Consider the following 21,998-nt stretch of genomic DNA (forward strand, 5'->3'; position numbering starts at 1 on the left):
ATCAACACTCACTGACACACACTGACACTAACCCTCGCTGTCACACACTGACACTAATCCTCACTGACACACACTGACACTAACCCTCACTGACACACACTGACATTAAAACTCACTGACACACACTGACACTAACCCTCACTGACACACACTGACACTAACACTCACGGACACACACTGACATTAACCCTCACTGTCACACACTGACACCAACACTCACTGACACACACTGACACTTACACTCACGGTCACAGACTGACATTAACACTCACTGTCACACACTGACAACAACACTCACTGACACACACTGACATTAACCCTCACTGACACACACAGACATTAACCCTCACTGTCACACACTGACACTAACACTCACTGACACACACTGACACACACTGATACTAATATTCACGGACACTACTGACATTAACCCTCGTTGTAACACACTGACACTAACCCTCACTGACACACACTGACATTAACCCTCACTGACACACACTGACATTAACACTCACTGACACACACTGGCATTAACACTCACTGTCACACACTGACACTAACACTCACTGACACACACTGACACTAACCCTCACTGACACACACTGACATTAACACTCACTGACACACACTGGCATTAACACTCACTGTCACACACTGACACAAACACTCACTGACACACACTGACACTAACCCTCGCTGTCACACACTGACATTAACCCTCACTGTCACACACTGACACTAACCCTCACTGTCAAACACTGACATTAACCCTCACTGACACACACTGACATTAACCCTCACTGTCACACCCTGACATTAACACTCACTGTCACACACTGACGTTAAAACTCACTGACACACACTGACATTAATCCTCACTGACTCACACTGACACTAACCCTCACTGGCACACACTGACATTAACCCTCACTGACGCACACTGACATTAACCCTCACTGTCACACACTACCATTAACCCTCACTGTCACACACTGACACCAACACTCACTGACACACACTGACACCAACACTCACTGTCACACTCTGACTTTAACCCTCACTGTCACACACTGACATTAACCCTCACTGACACACACTGACACTAACACTTACGGACACACACTGACATTAACCCTCACTGTCACACACTGACACTAACACTCAAGGACACGCACTGACACTAACTCTCGCTGACACACACTGACATTAATCCTCACTGACACACACTGACAATAACCCTCACTGGCACACACAGACATTAATACTCACTGATACACACTGACATTAACCCTCAGTGACACACACTGACATTAATATTCACTGACACACACTGACATGAACCCTCACTGACACACAATGACATTAAACCTTACTATCACACACTAACATTAATCCTCACTGTCACACACTGACATTGACACTCACTGACACACACTGACACTAACCCTCGCTGTCACACACTGACATTAACCCTCACTGTCACACACTGACACTAACCCACACTGTCACACACTGACATTAACCCTCACTGTCACACACTGACATTAACACTCACTGACACAGACTGACATTAACACTCACTGTCACACACTGACACTAACCCTCACTGACACACACTGACATTAACCACCACTGTCATACACTGACATTAACCCTCACTGTCACACACTGACACCAACACTCAGTGTCAACACTGACATTAACCCTCACTGTCACACACTGACATTAACCCACACTGTCACACACTGACACTAACCCTCACCGACACACACTGACATCAACACTCACTGACACACACTGACACTAACCCTCGCTGTCACACACTGACACTAATCCTCACTGACACACACTGACATTAAAACTCACTGACACACACTGACACTAACCCTCACTGACACACACTGACACTAACACTCACGGACACACACTGACATTAACCCTCACTGTCACACACTGACACCAACACTCACTGACACACACTGACACTTACACTCACGGTCACAGACTGACATTAACACTCACTGTCACACACTGACAACAACACTCACTGACACACACTGACATTAACCCTCACTGACACACACAGACATTAACCCTCACTGTCACACACTGACACTAACACTCACTGACACACACTGACACACACTGACACTAACCCTCACTGACACACACTGATACTAATATTCACGGACACTACTGACATTAACCCTCGTTGTAACACACTGACACTAACCCTCACTGACACACACTGACATTAACCCTCACTGACACACACTGACATTAACACTCACTGACACACACTGGCATTAACACTCACTGTCACACACTGACACTAACACTCACTGACACACACTGACACTAACCCTCACTGACACACACTGACATTAACACTCACTGACACACACTGGCATTAACACTCACTGTCACACACTGACACAAACACTCACTGACACACACTGACACTAACCCTCGCTGTCACACACTGACATTAACCCTCACTGTCACACACTGACACTAACCCTCACTGTCACACACTGACATTAACCCTCACTGACACACACTGACATTAACCCTCACTGTCACACCCTGACATTAACACTCACTGTCACACACTGACGTTAAAACTCACTGACACACACTGACATTAATCCTCACTGACTCACACTGACACTAACCCTCACTGGCACACACTGACATTAACCCTCACTGACGCACACTGACATTAACCCTCACTGTCACACACTACCATTAACCCTCACTGTCACACACTGACACCAACACTCACTGACACACACTGACACCAACACTCACTGTCACACTCTGACTTTAACCCTCACTGTCACACACTGACATTAACCCTCACTGACACACACTGACACTAACACTTACGGACACACACTGACATTAACCCTCACTGTCACACACTGACACTAACACTCAAGGACACGCACTGACACTAACTCTCGCTGACACACACTGACATTAATCCTCACTGACACACACTGACAATAACCCTCACTGGCACACACAGACATTAATACTCACTGATACACACTGACATTAACCCTCAGTGACACACACTGACATTAATATTCACTGACACACACTGACATGAACCCTCACTGACACACAATGACATTAAACCTTACTATCACACACTAACATTAATCCTCACTGTCACACACTGACATTGACACTCACTGACACACACTGACACTAACCCTCGCTGTCACACACTGACATTAACCCTCACTGTCACACACTGACACTAACCCACACTGTCACACACTGACATTAACCCTCACTGTCACACACTGACATTAACACTCACTGACACAGACTGACATTAACACTCACTGTCACACACTGACACTAACCCTCACTGACACACACTGACATTAACCATCACTGTCATACACTGACATTAACCCTCACTGTCACACACTGACACCAACACTCAGTGTCAACACTGACATTAACCCTCACTGTCACACACTGACATTAACCCACACTGTCACACACTGACACTAACCCTCACCGACACACACTGACATCAACACTCACTGACACACACTGACACTAACCCTCGCTGTCACACACTGACACTAATCCTCACTGACACACACTGACACTAACCCTCACTGACACACACTGACATTAAAACTCACTGACACACACTGACACTAACCCTCACTGACACACACTGACACTAACACTCACGGACACACACTGACATTAACCCTCACTGTCACACACTGACACCAACACTCACTGACACACACTGACACTTACACTCACGGTCACAGACTGACATTAACACTCACTGTCACACACTGACAACAACACTCACTGACACACACTGACATTAACCCTCACTGACACACACAGACATTAACCCTCACTGTCACACACTGACACTAACACTCACTGACACACACTGACACACACTGACACTAACCCTCACTGACACACACTGATACTAATATTCACGGACACTACTGACATTAACCCTCGTTGTAACACACTGACACTAACCCTCACTGACACACACTGACATTAACCCTCACTGACACACACTGACATTAACACTCACTGACACACACTGGCATTAACACTCACTGTCACACACTGACACTAACACTCACTGACACACACTGACACTAACCCTCACTGACACACACTGACATTAACACTCACTGACACACACTGGCATTAACACTCACTGTCACACACTGACACAAACACTCACTGACACACACTGACACTAACCCTCGCTGTCACACACTGACATTAACCCTCACTGTCACACACTGACACTAACCCTCACTGTCACACACTGACATTAACCCTCACTGACACACACTGACATTAACCCTCACTGTCACACCCTGACATTAACACTCACTGACACAGACTGACATTAACACTCACTGTCACACACTGACACTAACCCTCACTGACACACACTGACATTAACCCTCACTGTCATACACTGACATTAACCCTCACTGTCACACACTGACACCAACACTCAGTGTCAACACTGACATTAACCCTCACTGTCACACACTGACATTAACCCACACTGTCACACACTGACACTAACCCTCACCGACACACACTGACATCAACACTCACTGACACACACTGACACTAACCCTCGCTGTCACACACTGACACTAATCCTCACTGACACACACTGACACTAACCCTCACTGACACACACTGACATTAACACTCACTGACACACACTGACACTAACCCTCACTGACACACACTGACACTAACACTCACGGACACACACTGACATTAACCCTTACTGTCACACACTGACACTAACACTCACTGACACACACTGACACTTACACTCACTGACACAGACTGACATTAACACTCACTGTCACACACTGACAACAACACTCACTGTCACACACTGACATTAACCCTCACTGACACACACTGACATTAACCCTCACTGTCACACACTGACACCCACACTCACTGACACACATTGACATTAACCCTCACTGACACACACTGACATTAACATTCACGGCCACTACTGACATTAACCCTCGTTGTCACACACTGACACTAACCCTCACTGACACACACTGACATTAACCCTCACTGACACACACTGACATTAACACTCACTGACACACACTGGCATTAACACTCACGGACACACACTGACACTAACACTCACTGACACACACTGACACTAACCCTCACTGACACGCACTGACATTAACACTCACTGACACACACTGGCATTAAGACTCACTGTCACACACTGACACAAACACTCACTGACACACACTGACACTAACCCTCACTGACACACACTGACACTAACATTCACGGACACTACTGACATTAACCCACGTTGTCACACACTGACACTAACCCTCATTGACACACACTGATATTAACCCTCACTGACACACACTGACATTAACACTCACTGACACACACTGGCATTAACACTCACTGTCACACACTGACACTAACACTCACTGACACACACTGTCACTACCCCTCACTGACACACACTGACACTAACATTCACGGACACTACTGACATTAACCCTCGTTGTCACACACTGACACTAACCCTCACTGACACACACTGACATTAACCCTCACTGTCACACACTAACATTAACCCTCACTGTCACACACTGACACAAACCTTCACTGACACACACTAACACTAACACTCACTGTCACACACTGACATTTACCGACACTGTCACACACTGACACCAACACTCACTGACACACACTGACACTAACCCTCACTGTCACACACTGACACCAACACTCACTGACACACACTGACACTAACCCTCACTGTCACACACTGACATCAACACTCACTGACACACACTGACACTAAGCCTCGCTGTCACACACTGACATTAAGCCTCACTGTCACACACAGAAATTCACCCTCACTGTCACACACTGACATTAACACTCACTGTCACACACTGACACCAACACTCACTGTCACACACTGACACCAGCACTCACTGACACACATTGACATTAACCCTCACTGACACACACTGACATTAACACTCACTGTCACACACTGACATTAACCCTCACTGTCACACACTGACATTAACACTCACTGTCACACACTGACACTAACCCTCACTGTCACACACTGACACCAACACTCACTGACACACACTGACACTAACCCTCACTGTCACACACTGACACCAACACTCACTGACACACATTGACATTAAACCTCACTGACACACACTGACATTAAACCTCACTGACACACACTGACATTAACACTCACTGTCACACACTAACATTAACCCTCACTGTCACACACTGACACTGACCCTCACTGTCACAGACTGACACCATCACTCACTGACACACACTGTAATTAACACACACTGACACACACTGACACCAACACTCACAGACACACACTGACACTAACCCTCGCTGTCACACACTGACATTAACCCTCGCTGTCACCCACAGACATTAACACTCACTGACACACACTGACACTAACACTAACAGACACACACTGACACTAACCCTCACTGTCACACACTGACATTAACATTCACTGACACACACTGACACTAACCTTCACTGACACACACTGATATTAACCCTCACTGTCACACACTGACATTAACACTCACTGACACACACTGACACTAACACTCACAGACACACACTGACACTAACACTCACTGTCACACACTAACATTAAACCTCACTGTCACACACTGACACTAACCTTCACTGTTACACAGTGACACCAACACTCACAGACACACACTGACACTAACCCTCACTGACATACACTGACATTAACACTCACTGACACACACTGACATTAACCTTCACTGACACACACTGACATTAACCCTCACTGACACACACTGACACTAACCTTCACTGTCACACACTGACATTAACCCTCACTGTCACACACTGACATTAACCCTCACTGACACACACTGACATCAACACTGACACACACTGACACTAACCCTCACTGACACACACTGACATTAACCCTCACTGACACACACTGACACTAACCCTCACTGACACACACTGACATTACCCTCACTGTCACACACTGACACCAACACTCACTGACACACACTACACTAACTCTCACTGTCACACACTGACATCAACAATAACTGACACACCCTGACACTCACCCTCACTGACACACACTGACATTAACCCTCACTGTCACACACTGACACTAACCCTCACTGTCACACACTGACACCAACACTCACTGACACACACTGACACCACCACTCACTGTCACACACTGACATCAACAATAACTGACACACACTGACACTAACCCTCACTGTCACACACTGACACTAACCCTCTCTGTCACACACTGACATTAACCCTCACTGTCACACACTGACATTCACCCTTCCAGACACACACTGGCATCAACACTCGCTGACACACACTGACACTAATCCTCACTGTCACACACTGACATTAACCCTCACTGACACACACTGACACTAACACTCAGGGACACACACTGACATTAACCCTCACTGTCGCACACTGACACCAACACTCACTGACACACTGAAACTAACCCTCACTGACACACACTGACATTAACCCTCACTGACAGACACTGACACTAACCCTCGCTGTCACACACTGACATTAACACTCACTGACACACACTGACATTAACACTCGCTGTCACACACTGACATCAACACTCGCTGTCACACACTGACACTAACCCTCACTGACACACACTGACACTAACCCTCACTGTCGCACACTGACATTCACCCTTCCAGACACACACTGGCATCAACACTCGCTGACACACACTGACACTAATCCTCACTGTCACACACTGACATTAACCCTCACTGACACACACTGACACTAACACTCAGGGACACACACTGACATTAACCCTCACTGTCGCACACTGACACCAACACTCACTGACACACTGAAACTAACCCTCACTGACACACACTGACATTAACCCTCACTGACAGACACTGACACTAACCCTCGCTGTCACACACTGACATTAACACTCACTGACACACACTGACATTAACACTCGCTGTCACACACTGACATCAACACTCGCTGTCACACACTGACACTAACCCTCACTGACACACACTGACACTAACCCTCACTGTCGCACACTGACATTAACATTCACTGACACAAACTGACATCAACACTCACTGACACACACTGACACTAACCCTCACTGACACACACTGACATTAACCCTCACTGACACACAATGACATTAACCCTCACTGTCGCACACTGACACTAACCCTCACTGTCACACACTGACACCAACACTCACTGACACACACTGACATTAACCCTCACTGTCACACACTGTCACTAACCCTCACTGACACACACTGACATTAACACTCACTGTCACACACTGACACTAACCCTCACTGACACACACTGACATTAACCCTCACTGACACACACTGACACCCACACTCACTGACACACACTGACACAAACACTCACGGACACACACTGACATTAACCCTCGCTGTCACACACTGACATTAACCCTCACTGTCACACACTGACACCCACACTCACTGACACACACTGGCACAAACACTCACGGACACACACTGACACCAACACTCACTGACACACACTGACACTAACCCTCACTGTCACACACTGACACCAACACTCACGGACACACACTGACATTAACCCTCGCTGTCACACACTGACATTAACCCTCACTGTCACACACTGACGCTAACCCTCACTGTCACACACTGACACCAACACTCACTGACACACACTGACACCACCACTCACTGTCACACACTGACATCAACAATAACTGACACACACTGACACTAACCCTCACTGACACACACTGACATCAACAGTAACTGACACACACTGACATTAACAATAACTGACACACACTGACATCAACAGTCACTGACACACACTGACACTAACCCTCACTGACACACACTGACATTAACCCTCACTGACACACACTGACACCCACACTCACTGACACACACTGACACAAACACTCACGGACACACACTGACATTAACCCTCGCTGTCACACACTGACATTAACCCTCACTGTCACACACTGACACCCACACTCACTGACACACACTGGCACAAACACTCACGGACACACACTGACACCAACACTCACTGACACACACTGACACTAACCCTCACTGTCACACACTGACACCAACACTCACGGACACACACTGACATTAACCCTCGCTGTCACACACTGACATTAACCCTCACTGTCACACACTGACGCTAACCCTCACTGTCACACACTGACACCAACACTCACTGACACACACTGACACCACCACTCACTGTCACACACTGACATCAACAATAACTGACACACACTGACACTAACCCTCACTGACTCACACTGACATCAACAGTAACTGACACACACTGACATTAACACTCACTGTCACACACTGACACCAACACTCACTGACACACACTGACACTAACCTTCACTGTCACACACTGACAATAACCCTCACTGACACACATTGACACTAACACTCACTGTCACACACTGACATTAACCCTCACTGTCACACACTGACATTAACCCTCACTGACACACAGTGACGTTAACATTCACTGTCACACACTGACATTAACCCTCACTGACACACACTGACATTAACACTCACTGTCACACACTGACACTAACCCTCACTGACACACACTGACATTAACACTCACTGTCACACACTGACACTAACCCTCACTGACACACACTGACATTAACCCTCACTGACACACACTGACACTAACACTCACTGACACACACTGACACAAACACTCACGGACACACACTGACATTAACCCTCGCTGTCACACACTGACATTAACCCTCACTGTCACACACTGACACCCACACTCACTGACACACACTGGCACAAACACTCACGGACACACACTGACACCAACACTCACTGACACACACTGACACTAACCCTCACTGACACACACTGACATTAACCCTCACTGTCACACACTGACGCTAACCCTCACTGTCACACACTGACACCAACACTCACTGACACACACTGACACCACCACTCACTGTCACACACTGACATCAACAATAACTGACACACACTGACACTAACCCTCACTGACACACACTGACATCAACAGTAACTGACACACACTGACATTAACAATAACTGACACACACTGACACTAACCCTCACTGACACACACTGACATCAACAGTAACTGACACACACTGACATTAACACTCACTGTCACACACTGACACCAACACTCACTGACACACACTGACACTAACCTTCACTGTCACACACTGACAATAACCCTCACTGACACACATTGACACTAACACTCACTGTCACACACTGACATTAACCCTCACTGTCACACACTGACATTAACCCTCACTGACACACAGTGACGTTAACATTCACTGTCACACACTGACATTAACCCTCACTGACACACACTGACACTAACCCTCACTGTCACACACTGACACTAATCCTCACTGACACACACTGATGTTAACATTCACTGTCACACACTGATACTAACCCTCACTGTCACACACTGACATTAACCCTCACTGACACACACTGACACTAACCCTCACTGTCACACACTGACATTAACCCTCACTGTCACACACTGACACTAACCCTCACTGACACACACTGACATTAACCCTCACTGTCACACACTGACATTAACCCTCACTGTCACACACTGACACTAACCCTCACTGTCACACACTGACATTAACCCTCACTGTCACACTGTGACATTAATCCTCACTGTCACACACTGACACTAACCCTCACTGTCATACACTGACATTAACCCTCACTGACACACACTGACATTAACCCTCACTGTCACACACTGACATTAACCCTCACTGTCACACACTGACATTAACCCTCACTGACACACACTGACATTACCCCTCACTGTCACTCACTGACACTAACCCTCACTGTCATACACTGACATTAACCCTCACTGACACACACTGACATTAACCCTCACTGTCACACACTGACATTAACCCTCACTGTCACACACTGACATTAACCCTCACTGACACACACTGACATTACCCCTCACTGTCACTCACTGACACTAACCCTCACTGTCATACACTGACATTAACCCTCACTGACACACACTGACACGAACACTCACTGTCATATACTGACTTTAAGCCTCACTGTGACACCCTGGCATTAACACTCACTGTTATCACTGGCACTAACCCTCACTGTCACGCACTGACCGTAACCCTATCTCAGACATTGCATCCCACAGTGTCTCACCCAATCTGCACTGTAACACTGACAGATCAGTTAGTCACAGTTTGACACGAATGTACTCTGTGGATTTTCGCATATCACTCCCTCTCAATTCAGCCAGTTTAATCCAATGTAACTTGTTGGGTGTTGACCAGTTAATTCCTGATAGTCTTTCCACCTGCCGCTGCACTGGCCGTGTTTTGTTTTGCCGGAGGTCATCACTTACCCTCCCAGGACCTCATGGAGGTTGAACTGGTACAGGCTGCTGACCGGCCCTGTTCGAATCGACACACAGCGATGTTCAAATGGAGCAGGCAGTGGGGGTCTGTCATCTGCAGGCAGGACATGTACAGGGTCACTCAGCACCGAGGGACAGAGATTACCGCATCTCAGGGAGCAGTGTGGCGGGGTGGGGCAGACCTTGCCTTGGAATGATTTCCAGTGATGCTAGCTGCCATCGCTAAGGGCTTCCAGGAAGGTGCCAACTCCTTCCTGTGCAGCGGTGATCATTCCCTGAAAGGTCAACCTCATAGGAACTTCCAAAGTGGAATCCTTGAATCTCTGGGCTTGGCAACATTACAGAAAGAATCAGAATCTAGAACAGAAACTAAACACAGCACAGCATAGGAGCTGAGTCTTTGGCCTGGCCAGATTACACTGACGTGTTACACCTTTTGAAAGTAAAATCCTTTTGCCTCTATGTTCTGTATATTTCTATTCCCTGCCAATACATTGATGTGTTTGGAGGCCTCTTAAATGTCACTATTACATAGAACATAGAAAAATACAGCGCAGTACAGGCCCTTTGGCCCTCGATGTTGCGCCGATCCAAGCCCACCTAACCTACACTAGCCCACTATCCTCCATATGCCTATCCATATCTGCCTCCATTACCTCTCCTGGAAGCACATTCCAAGCACTCACAACCCTCTGGGTAAAGAACTGCCTCTCGCATCTCCTTTAAACTTACCCCATCTTTCCTCAACCTTTGTCCCTTAGTAATTGACATTTCTATCCCATCAACACCTTCCAAACCCACCACCACTTCCATCAAGAAGGGCAAGGGGCAGCAGATACATGGGAGCACTACCCCCTGCAGGTTCACCTTCAAGCCAATCACCACCCTGACTTGGAAATATATCACCGTTTCTTCACTGCCGCTGGGTCAATATCCTGGAATTCCCTCTCTGAGGCATTGTGGGTTTAACCGCAAATGTGGACTGCAGCGGTTTGAGTAGGTAGTTCACCACCACCTTCTGAAGGGGTCAACTAGGGAAGGGTAATAAATGTTGACCCAGCCAGCGATGTCCACATCCCATGAATGAAAAAGGAAATAGAGCATAATTAGACCTTGCATCCCATCAGGATCGCTCCACCATCCAGTGTCAGCTCATGGGTAACCATCCTTCCCAATCTCTACTTTCCCAGCATTCCCCAGAATCCTTGATTTCCCAGTTGGTCAAGACTCCCTCAACCCTGGCCTATACTCAGTGACTGAGCACCCACACTCCTCTGAGGTAGAGAGTTCCCAAGGTGCACCACTCTGTGAATAAAGGAGATCAAAGGGGTCGACCCTTTTGAAACCCTGTTGTATATTTTAAAGAGCCCACTTCTCATACCTTTTACACTCCAGAGAATATCGGCACAGTTTACTCAACACCCCTCGGAAATCCTGGAATGCAAGTATATCCCACTTTAAATGCAGTGACCACAACTGCAGACCATGTTCCAGCTGTGGCCTCACCAAAGCCCAATGCGAGTGAAACAAGAGTTTTTCTTTATTTCTGTACCCAATCACCTTCTAATAAATGCCAACACGCCACTTGCCTTCCTGTGGGCAGTACCTTCATGCTCACCTTCAGTGTTTCTTGTGTAAATAGATCCAATTGTCTCCGAACAGCATTTACAAGTTTCTAAGATTTTTCCAAGTAATATTCAGCTCCTTGATAACTACAAGGAAACTGAATAACCTCTCACTTCCCCACATTATACTCCATCTACTGCTCTCCAACCTAATCTGCCTATATCTGTTATCATTTACATTCACACCTCGATTTATACCAGCAACACATTTAGACACATTACTGTCCGGGTTTTTGTCTGAGTCATTAATATCGATTGGAAAAAAGCTGCAGCCTCAACAGCACACCAACTACCACAGCCTGATAACCTGAGAATGCCCCATTTAGAGTCATAGATTCGTGTAGCGTGGAAACAGACCCTTCAGTCCAACTCGTCCAAGCTGTAAATTAATCTAGTCCCATTTGCTAGCATTTGGCCCAAATCCCTCTTAACTTATTGCCACTATCTGCTTCCTGACCATTAGTCAACTCTCTCTCCTTGCTAATATATGTCACCCATAACTCCATAAATTCTTATCTTGTTGATTAGTGTTTTCTGTGGCACCTTATTGAATGCTTTTTGGAAATCCAAGTATGCTACATCTATAAGTTCTCCTTTATCTACTCTATTGATTACATCCCCAAAATAAAACTCTAAATGTATGTCAATGCATTTCTCTTGCATGCATACAACGTCAAAATGCTGCAGATGTTGGAAATCTGAACTAAAAGTGGGAGATACTGGATATACTCAGCATCTGTGAAGAGAGAAACAGTTAATGTTTTGAGTCATGACTTTCCATGAGAAGTGGTGAGGTTAGAAATGGAGTAGGTCTCAATCAAGAAGAGACAGAGGCAGGAAGGGTGGACAAATGGAGCTCTGAGGTAGGTGTAAGACGGGAGAGATTAATTGGAGAAAAAAGCTGATGGCACAAGATCACAGGCAGTGATAGCCACAGAAATTTAACTAAACACCTTTGACTTGTCTATAAGTGTGACCCCAGTGACCTAGGGTTTACTCCTCCACTCTCACCCTGACCTCTCTGTTGTCAGCCTCCTGCAGTGTCCCAGTCAAACATAATGTAAGCTCAGGGACTAGCACCTCCCTGTTTCATTGTAAACCTTTCAGACTGAATACCAATTCCACACTGTCATCTCTGCCTCCATTCTGTTTCCTCTTTCTTGACAGGTTTAATTTCTTTTTCATCTTTTTTGCTGGTTTCAATTATTTCTTCCGTTCACGCTGTCTCCAGACATGTTGCTTACTTTTTTAACTTGTACTAGTGTCACTCCATTTAGCCAATTCTTCTATCACTAAAGCGTTCCCAACTTCCACTCTCAATGCCGACCCTCTCAATTCCCTTCAGAACCTTCTATGTTTCAGTCGGCTCGCCTCTCATTCACCTACTCTTCAAAAATATCGACCCAGTTTGCTCAGCAAATCTAATCCATCACCTCCATGACGATTAGTTCCATGTAAATCCACAGCCAAGTGTAAACTGAGTTAATCATTGAAATCAGTCCGCAAGCCACACACTCTTCAAACTCCCTGGCTCCAGAAGCCATTCCCACATTAAATGGAGAATCAAATATACAAATCTGATGCCCAGTAAGTGGGCAGACTGCAGTAGGTCATGTATTTGCCCCTTGGTCAATTATTCCCTCATCAATTATTGCTCATCCCCAATTGCCTTTGTAAAGGTGGTGGTGTTGAGCTGCCTTCTTGAACTACTGCAGTCATAGAGTCATACCGCAGAGAAACCAACCCTTCTGTCCGACCAGTCCATGCCAACCACAATCCCAATCTAAACTAGTCTCACCTGCCTGTACTGAGCCCATATCCCCCCCCAAACATTTCTTAATCATGTGTTCATCCAAGTGCATTTTCAATGTTGTATGTATATCTGCATCCATCACTTCCTCTGGAAGTTTATTCCATACATGAACCACTCTCTCTGCAAAAAGGTTCCCCCTTTTTAAAATTTCTCTCCTCTCACCTTAAAAATGTGTCCCCGAGTCTTGAAATCCTACATCCCTGGGAAAGGGCACCTGCCATTCACCTTGTCTATACCCCTCATGATTTTATAAACCTCTATAAGATCCCCCCTCAACCTCCAATGCTCCAGTGAAAAAAGTCCCATCCTATCCAGCCTCTCCTTAAAACCAAACCCTCCACTGCCAGCAACATCCTGGTAAAGCTCTTCTGAATGCTTTCCAGTTTAATAATATCATTCCTCCTGCAGGGCGGCCAGACAAAACTCCAGAAGAGGCCTTATGAACATCCTGTACAACCTCAACGTAACATCCCAACTCCTACACTCAGAGGTCTGAGCAATGAGGGCAAGTGTGCTAAACGCCTTCTCAATGACTGTGTCTGCCTGTGATGTCAACTGCAAAGAATTATGTACCTGAACCCCTAGACCACTCTATTCAACAACACTACTCAGGACCCTCCCATTAATTGAAGAAGTCCTGTTCTTGATTGTTTCACCAATTGGGGCAACACGGTGGCTCAGTGGTCAGCTCTGCTGCCTCACAGCACCAGGGACCTGGGTTTGATTCCAGCCTTGGGTGACTGTCTGTGTGGAGTTAGCACATTCTCCCTGTGTCTACGTGGGTTTTGTTTGGGTGCTCTGGTTTCCTACCATGGTCCAAAGATGTGTAGGTTAGGTGGATTGGCCATGCTAAATTGCCCATAGTGTTCAGAGATGTGTAGGTTAGGTGCATGTATCAGGGGTAAATGTAGAGTAGTCTGGGTGGGTTACTCTATGGAGGGTCTGTGTGGACTTGTTGGGTCTAATGGCCTGTTTCCACACTGTAGGGGATTCCATGAAAATGCAATACCTCACATTTATCCAGATTAAACTCCATGTGCCACTGAAGAAGTGTGTCACACTGTGCTAGGACACTTCAGAGTGAAACTGTTTAGTGTACCTGAGAGATCTCCTTCACTACATTCGTCTGCATTAGATAATCCTCTAGAAAAACTCCTTCAGATTGAGAAATCCTATTGGTTTTTCCTGTTATGAAGATGCTCTGTGTTTAATATTGATTGGAGATGACTTCTCAGATTTGAAGGGTTGTGGAGAAAGGAATATATTTCATGTTTTATGGACACACCTGGAATAGTTTCTTTCAAAAAGGGCATTGAGGCATCATTGTGAAAATTGGAGTTTTTACTTTAACAAGGCTACCTAGACTGATGATAACCACTTGCTTTGCTTCAGATCCTCACCAGGGCTGTTTTTATTGGACAGTGACTGGATCAGAGATCACCTTCATTAAAAATGCAAGCGTTGTAGCCAATCACATTCAATCAAATACAATCAATGGCTGTGGGAAATGATGAGGATACTGAGTCTTACTGGAGCTAGTACTGCGAAATGGGCTGAATGGTGTCCTGTGCTGTCAAACTCAATGAAATTCATGGTTCATCAGAACCATGGAACATTGCAATGAGGAGTGAGATTGCATTCTTGTAGCGCTATTCCCGTCCTCCATGAAATCCCCTCTCCTTTTAAATTCTGTAAACAGTGAGATCTACATTTCCAAACAGTAAGCACTGCCCAATCTTGATGTTAGCTAACAGATATATTTTTGATGTCACACTTGCTCCCTGTGACAATGCTGCTCCTCTAACAAGGTTATATTGTCCATGTTTTTTTTTCAAAGGGGGTTGCAAAAGGCAGAGGTTCTGATTTGTCTGGGATTAGGCTGTTTTGATTATGGCTAACAGATACTGCCTAAGGCAACAGTCAGGGAAAAAGGCTTTTGGATTTTTTTATTTAAACACTTGTGTTTAATATTGATTGGAGAGGACAATGTAAAGGGAGTGGTCAGTGTTCCCAGTTCAGGGAGTTTTCTATTTTGGTTTCTGCTGGTCTGAGAAGCTGCTACAGTGAAGAGAGGTTCCATGCTTCAGCAAATGATCCCGGCCTGATCTTCTCTCTCTAACATCTCTCCTGGAAGAGCTTGGGTTTGAATTCTCCTTTTTTGCCAAGGGGTGTATTTATGGGGATGTTGCAGGAAATTGGAACAGCATCATTAAGTTGCAATAGAGTCGGTTGGGTTCATTGTTCTGTTTTCTTCTGTTTGCGTTTCATTTGGTGGTGCGTAAGTAATTTCTGTTTTACTTAAAGCCAAGTGGCTTGACCAGCAGCATCGCTCCTGGGATATCCACCCAAACAGCCTGAAACAGCTAGAAACGTTCGGGTCGAGGCTACCTTCTTAAAATGTTTTGAGGGGGTTCGGCCTGATCCATAACACTCCCCCTCGAATAATACCAGGAGATGTTTTACATCCCCCAGAGACAGCAAGCAAAGGGCACATGAAAAATGGCACCTCCAACAATGCAGCACTCCCTCAGAACTGCCCTCGAGGGGTCGTAGGGCTTGTTTCTGTATCACTGTTGAGTCTTTGAGTTATGGTCTGTTTCCACACTGTGGGGATTCCATGAAAATGCAACACCTCACATTTATCCAGATTAAACTCCATGTGCCACTGAAGAAGTGTGTCACACTGTGCTAGGAGACTTCAGAGTGAAACTGTTTAGTGTACCTGAGAGATCTTTTTTAGATTAGATTACATCACAGTGTGGAAACAGGCCCTTCGGCCCAACAAGTCCACACCGCCCCGTCGAAGCGCAACCCACCCATACCCCTACATTTACCCCTTACCTAACACTACGGGCAATTTAGCATGGTCAATTCACCTGACCTGCACATCTTTGGACTGTGGGAGGAAACCAGAGCACCCGGAGGAAACCCACGCAGACACGGGGAGAACGTGCAAACTCCACACAGTCACCGGAGGCGGGAATTGAACCCGGGTCTCAGGTGCTGTGAGGCAGCAGTGCTAACCACTGTGCCACCGTGTCGCCCTTCGCTACATTCCTCTGCATTAGATAATCCTCTGGAAAAACTCCTTCAGATTGAGAGATCGTATTGGTTTCCAACGCTAACCACCAGGACAACAGCGAACTTCTCAAACTAACAGCAAATCTTCTGGGGTGCGGAATTCCAAAGATTCACCACCTTCCAGAAGGGTTTAGAATAATAGAAAGCCTACAATGTGGAAGCAGGTAATTCGGTCCATTAAGTCGACACCGACCCTCAGAAGGGTGTCCTACTCCAACCTAACCCATCCCTGTGAACCAGCATTTCCCATGGCCAATCCACCCAACCTGCACATTGTTGGACTGTGGGAGGGATTGGGAGCACCTGGAGGATAATCATGCAGACAGGGGGAAAACATTCAATATCTACCTGAGGCTGGAATCGAACGGGACTGCCTGCTGTGGTGAGACCGCACATTCGGAGGGTCAGTGCTGAGGGAGTGCTGCACGGTCGGAGGGTCAGTACTGAGGGAGTGCTGCACTGTCAGAGGGTCAGTGCTGACGGAGTGCTGCACTGTCGGAGGGTCAGTACTGAGGGAGTGCCGCACTGTCAGAGGGTCAGTGCTGAGGGAGTGCTGCACTGTTGGAGGGTCAGTACTGAGAGAGTGCTGCATGGTCGGAGGGACAGTACGGAGGGAGTGCTGCACTGTCAGAGGGTCAGTGCTGAGGGAGTGCCGCACTGTCAGAGGGTCAGTGCTGAGGGAGTGCTGCACTGTCAGAGGGTCAGTACTGAGGGAGTGCTGCATGGTCGGAGGGACAGTACGGAGGGAGAGCTGCACTGTCGGAGGGTCAGTGTTGAGGGAGTGCCGCACTGTCGGAGGGTCAGTGCAGAGGGAGTGCTGCACTGTCAGAGGGTCAGTACTGAGGGAATGCTGCACGGCCGGAGGGTCAGTGCTGAGGGAGTGCTGCACTGTCGGAGGGTCAGTACTGAGGGAGTGCAGCACGGTCGGAGGGTCAGTAATGAGGGAGTGCCGCACTGTCGGAGGGTCAGTACTGAGGGAATGATGCATTGTCGGAGGGTCAGTACTGAGGGAGTGCTGCACTGTCGGAGGGTCAGTACTGAGGGAGTGCTGCACTGTCAGAGGGTCAGTACTGAGGGAGTGCTGCACGGTCGGAGGGTCAGTGCTGAGGGAGTGCTGCACTGTCGGAGGGTCAGTACTGAGGGAGTGCAGCACGGTCGGAGGGTCAGTAATGAGGGAGTGCCGCACTGTCGGAGGGTCAGTACTGAGGGAGTGCAGCACGGTCGGAGGGTCAGTAATGAGGGAGTGCCGCACTGTCAGAGGGTCAGTACTGAGGGAGTGCCGCACTGTCGGAGGGTCAGTACTGAGAGAGTGCTGCACGGTCGGAGGGTCAGTGCTGAGGGAGTGCTGCACTGTCGGAGGGTCAGTACTGAGGGAGTGCTGCACGGTCGGAGGGCCAGTACTGAGGGAGTGCCGAACCGTCGGAGAGCCAGTACTGAGGGAGTGACGTAGTGTCAGAGGGTCAGTGCTGAGGGAGTGCCGCACGGTCGGAGGGTCAGTGCTGAGGGAGTGCTGCACTGTCGGAGGGTCAGTACTGAGGGAGTGCAGCACGGTCGGAGGGTCAGTAATGAGAGAGTGCTGCACGGTCGGAGGGTCAGTGCTGAGGGAGTGCTGCACTGTCGGAGGGTCAGTACTGAGGGAGTGCAGCACGGTCGGAGGGTCAGTAATGAGGGAGTGCCGCACTGTCGGAGGGTCAGTACTGAGGGAGTGCAGCACGGTCGGAGGGTCAGTAATGAGGGAGTGCCGCACTGTCAGAGGGTCAGTACTGAGGGAGTGCCGCACTGTCGGAGGGTCAGTACTGAGAGAGTGCTGCACGGTCGGAGGGTCAGTGCTGAGGGAGTGCTGCACTGTCGGAGTGTCAGTACTGAGGGAGTGCTGCACGGTCGGAGAGCCAGTACTGAGGGAGTGACGTAGTGTCAGAGGGTCAGTGCTGAGGGAGTGCCGCACTGTCGGAGGGTCAATGCTGAGGGAGTGCTGCACTGTTGGATGGTCAGTGCTGAGGGAGTGCTGCACTGTCAGAGGGTCAGTGCTGAGGGAGTGCTGCACTGTCGGAGGGTCAGTGCTGAGGGGGTGCCGCACTGTCAGAGGGTCAGTGCTGAGGGAGTGCTGCACTGTTGGAGGGTCAGTACTGAGGGAGTGCTGCACTGTCTGAGGGTCAGTACTGAGGGAGTGCTGCACTGTCGGAGGGTCAGTACTGAGGGAGTGCTGCACGGTCGGAGGGTCAGTACTGAGGGAGTGCTGCACTGTCAGAGGGTCAGTACTGAGGGGGTGCCGCACTGTCAGAGGGTTAGTGCTGAGGGACTGCCGCACTGTCGGAGGGTCTGTGCTGAGGGAGTGCTGCACTGTCAGAGGGTCAGTACTGAGGGAGTGCTGCACTGTCAGAGGGTCAGTGCTGAGGGACTGCCGCACTGTCAGAGGGTCAGTACTGAGGGAGTGCTGCACTGTCAGAGGGTCAGTGCTGAGGGACTGCCGCACTGTCAGAGGGTCAGTACTGAGGGAGTGCTGCACTGTCAGAGGGTCAGTGCTGAGGGAGTGCCGCACTGTCGGAGGGTCAGTACTGAAGGAGTGCTGCACTGTCGGAGTGTCAGTACTGAGGGAGTGCTGCACTGTCAGAGGGTCAGTACTGAGGGGGTGCTGCACTGTCAGAGGGTCAGTGCTGAGGGGGTGCTGCACTGTCAGAGGGTCAGTGCTGAGGGACTGCCGCACTGTCAGAGGGTCAGTACTGAGGGAGTGCTGCACTGTCAGAGGGTCAGTGCTGAGGGAGTGCTGCACTGTCAGAGGGTCAGTACTGAGGGAGTGCTGCATGGTCGGAGGGACAGTACGGAGGGAGAGCTGCACTGTCGGAGGGTCAGTGTTGAGGGAGTGCCGCACTGTCGGAGGGTCAGTGCAGAGGGAATGCTGCACTGTCAGAGGGTCAGTACTGAGGGAGTGCTGCACGGTCGGAGGGTCAGTGCTGAGGGAGTGCTGCACTGTCGGAGGGTCAGTACTGAGGGAGTGCAGCACGGTCGGAGGGTCAGTAATGAGGGAGTGCCGCACTGTCGGAGGGTCAGTACTGAGGGGATGATGCATTGTCGGAGGGTCAGTACTGAGGGAGTGCTGCACTGTCGGAGGGTCAGTACTGAGGGAGTGCTGCACTGTCAGAGGGTCAGTACTGAGGGAGTGCTGCACGGCCGGAGGGTCAGTGCTGTGGGAGTGCTGCACTGTCGGAGGGTCAGGACTGAGGGAGTGCAGCACGGTCGGAGGGTCAGTAATGAGGGAGTGCCGCACTGTCGGAGGGTCAGTACTGAGGGAGTGCAGCACGGTCGGAGGGTCAGTAATGAGGGAGTGCCGCACTGTCAGAGGGTCAGTACTGAGGGAGTGCCGCACTGTCGGAGGGTCAGTACTGAGAGAGTGCTGCACGGTCGGAGGGTCAGTGCTGAGGGAGTGCTGCACTGTCGGAGGGTCAGTATTGAGAGAGTGCTGCACGGTCGGAGGGTCAGTGCTGAGGGAGTGCTGCACTGTCGGAGGGTCAGTACTGAGGGAGTGCTGCACGGTCGGAGGGCCAGTACTGAGGGAGTGCCGAACCGTTGGAGAGCCAGTACTGAGGGAGTGACGTAGTGTCAGAGGGTCAGTGCTGAGGGAGTGCCGCACGGTCGGAGGGTCAGTGCTGAGGGAGTGCTGCACTGTCGGAGGGTCAGTGCTGAGGGAGTGCTGCACTGTCGGAGGGTCAGTACTGAGGGAGTGCAGCACGGTCGGAGGGTCAGTAATGAGAGAGTGCTGCACGGTCGGAGGGTCAGTGCTGAGGGAGTGCTGCACTGTCGGAGGGTCAGTACTGAGGGAGTGCAGCACG

At 48.6% G+C, this 21,998-nt stretch overlaps 1 protein-coding gene across 2 annotated transcripts in view; it reads right to left on the reverse strand.

Moving 5' to 3' along the window:
• Positions 1-21,998, reverse strand: part of LOC122559989 (myosin light chain kinase 2, skeletal/cardiac muscle-like) — a 393,900-nt gene that overhangs the window by 302,383 nt on the left and 69,519 nt on the right. For both annotated transcript variants that reach the window (XM_087995000.1, XM_087995001.1), the window contains one exon: positions 11,641-11,746. In XM_087995000.1, coding sequence (XP_087851126.1) covers positions 11,641-11,746 — 106 coding nt within the window. The remainder of the gene's footprint in view (positions 1-11,640; positions 11,747-21,998) is intronic.

The sequence above is a fragment of the Chiloscyllium plagiosum genome, unplaced genomic scaffold (assembly GCF_037043375.1).
Source record: "Chiloscyllium plagiosum isolate Xiang-an unplaced genomic scaffold, Cpla_swu_hap1 HiC_scaffold_15, whole genome shotgun sequence".
Classification (NCBI taxonomy): Eukaryota; Metazoa; Chordata; class Chondrichthyes; order Orectolobiformes; family Hemiscylliidae; genus Chiloscyllium; species Chiloscyllium plagiosum.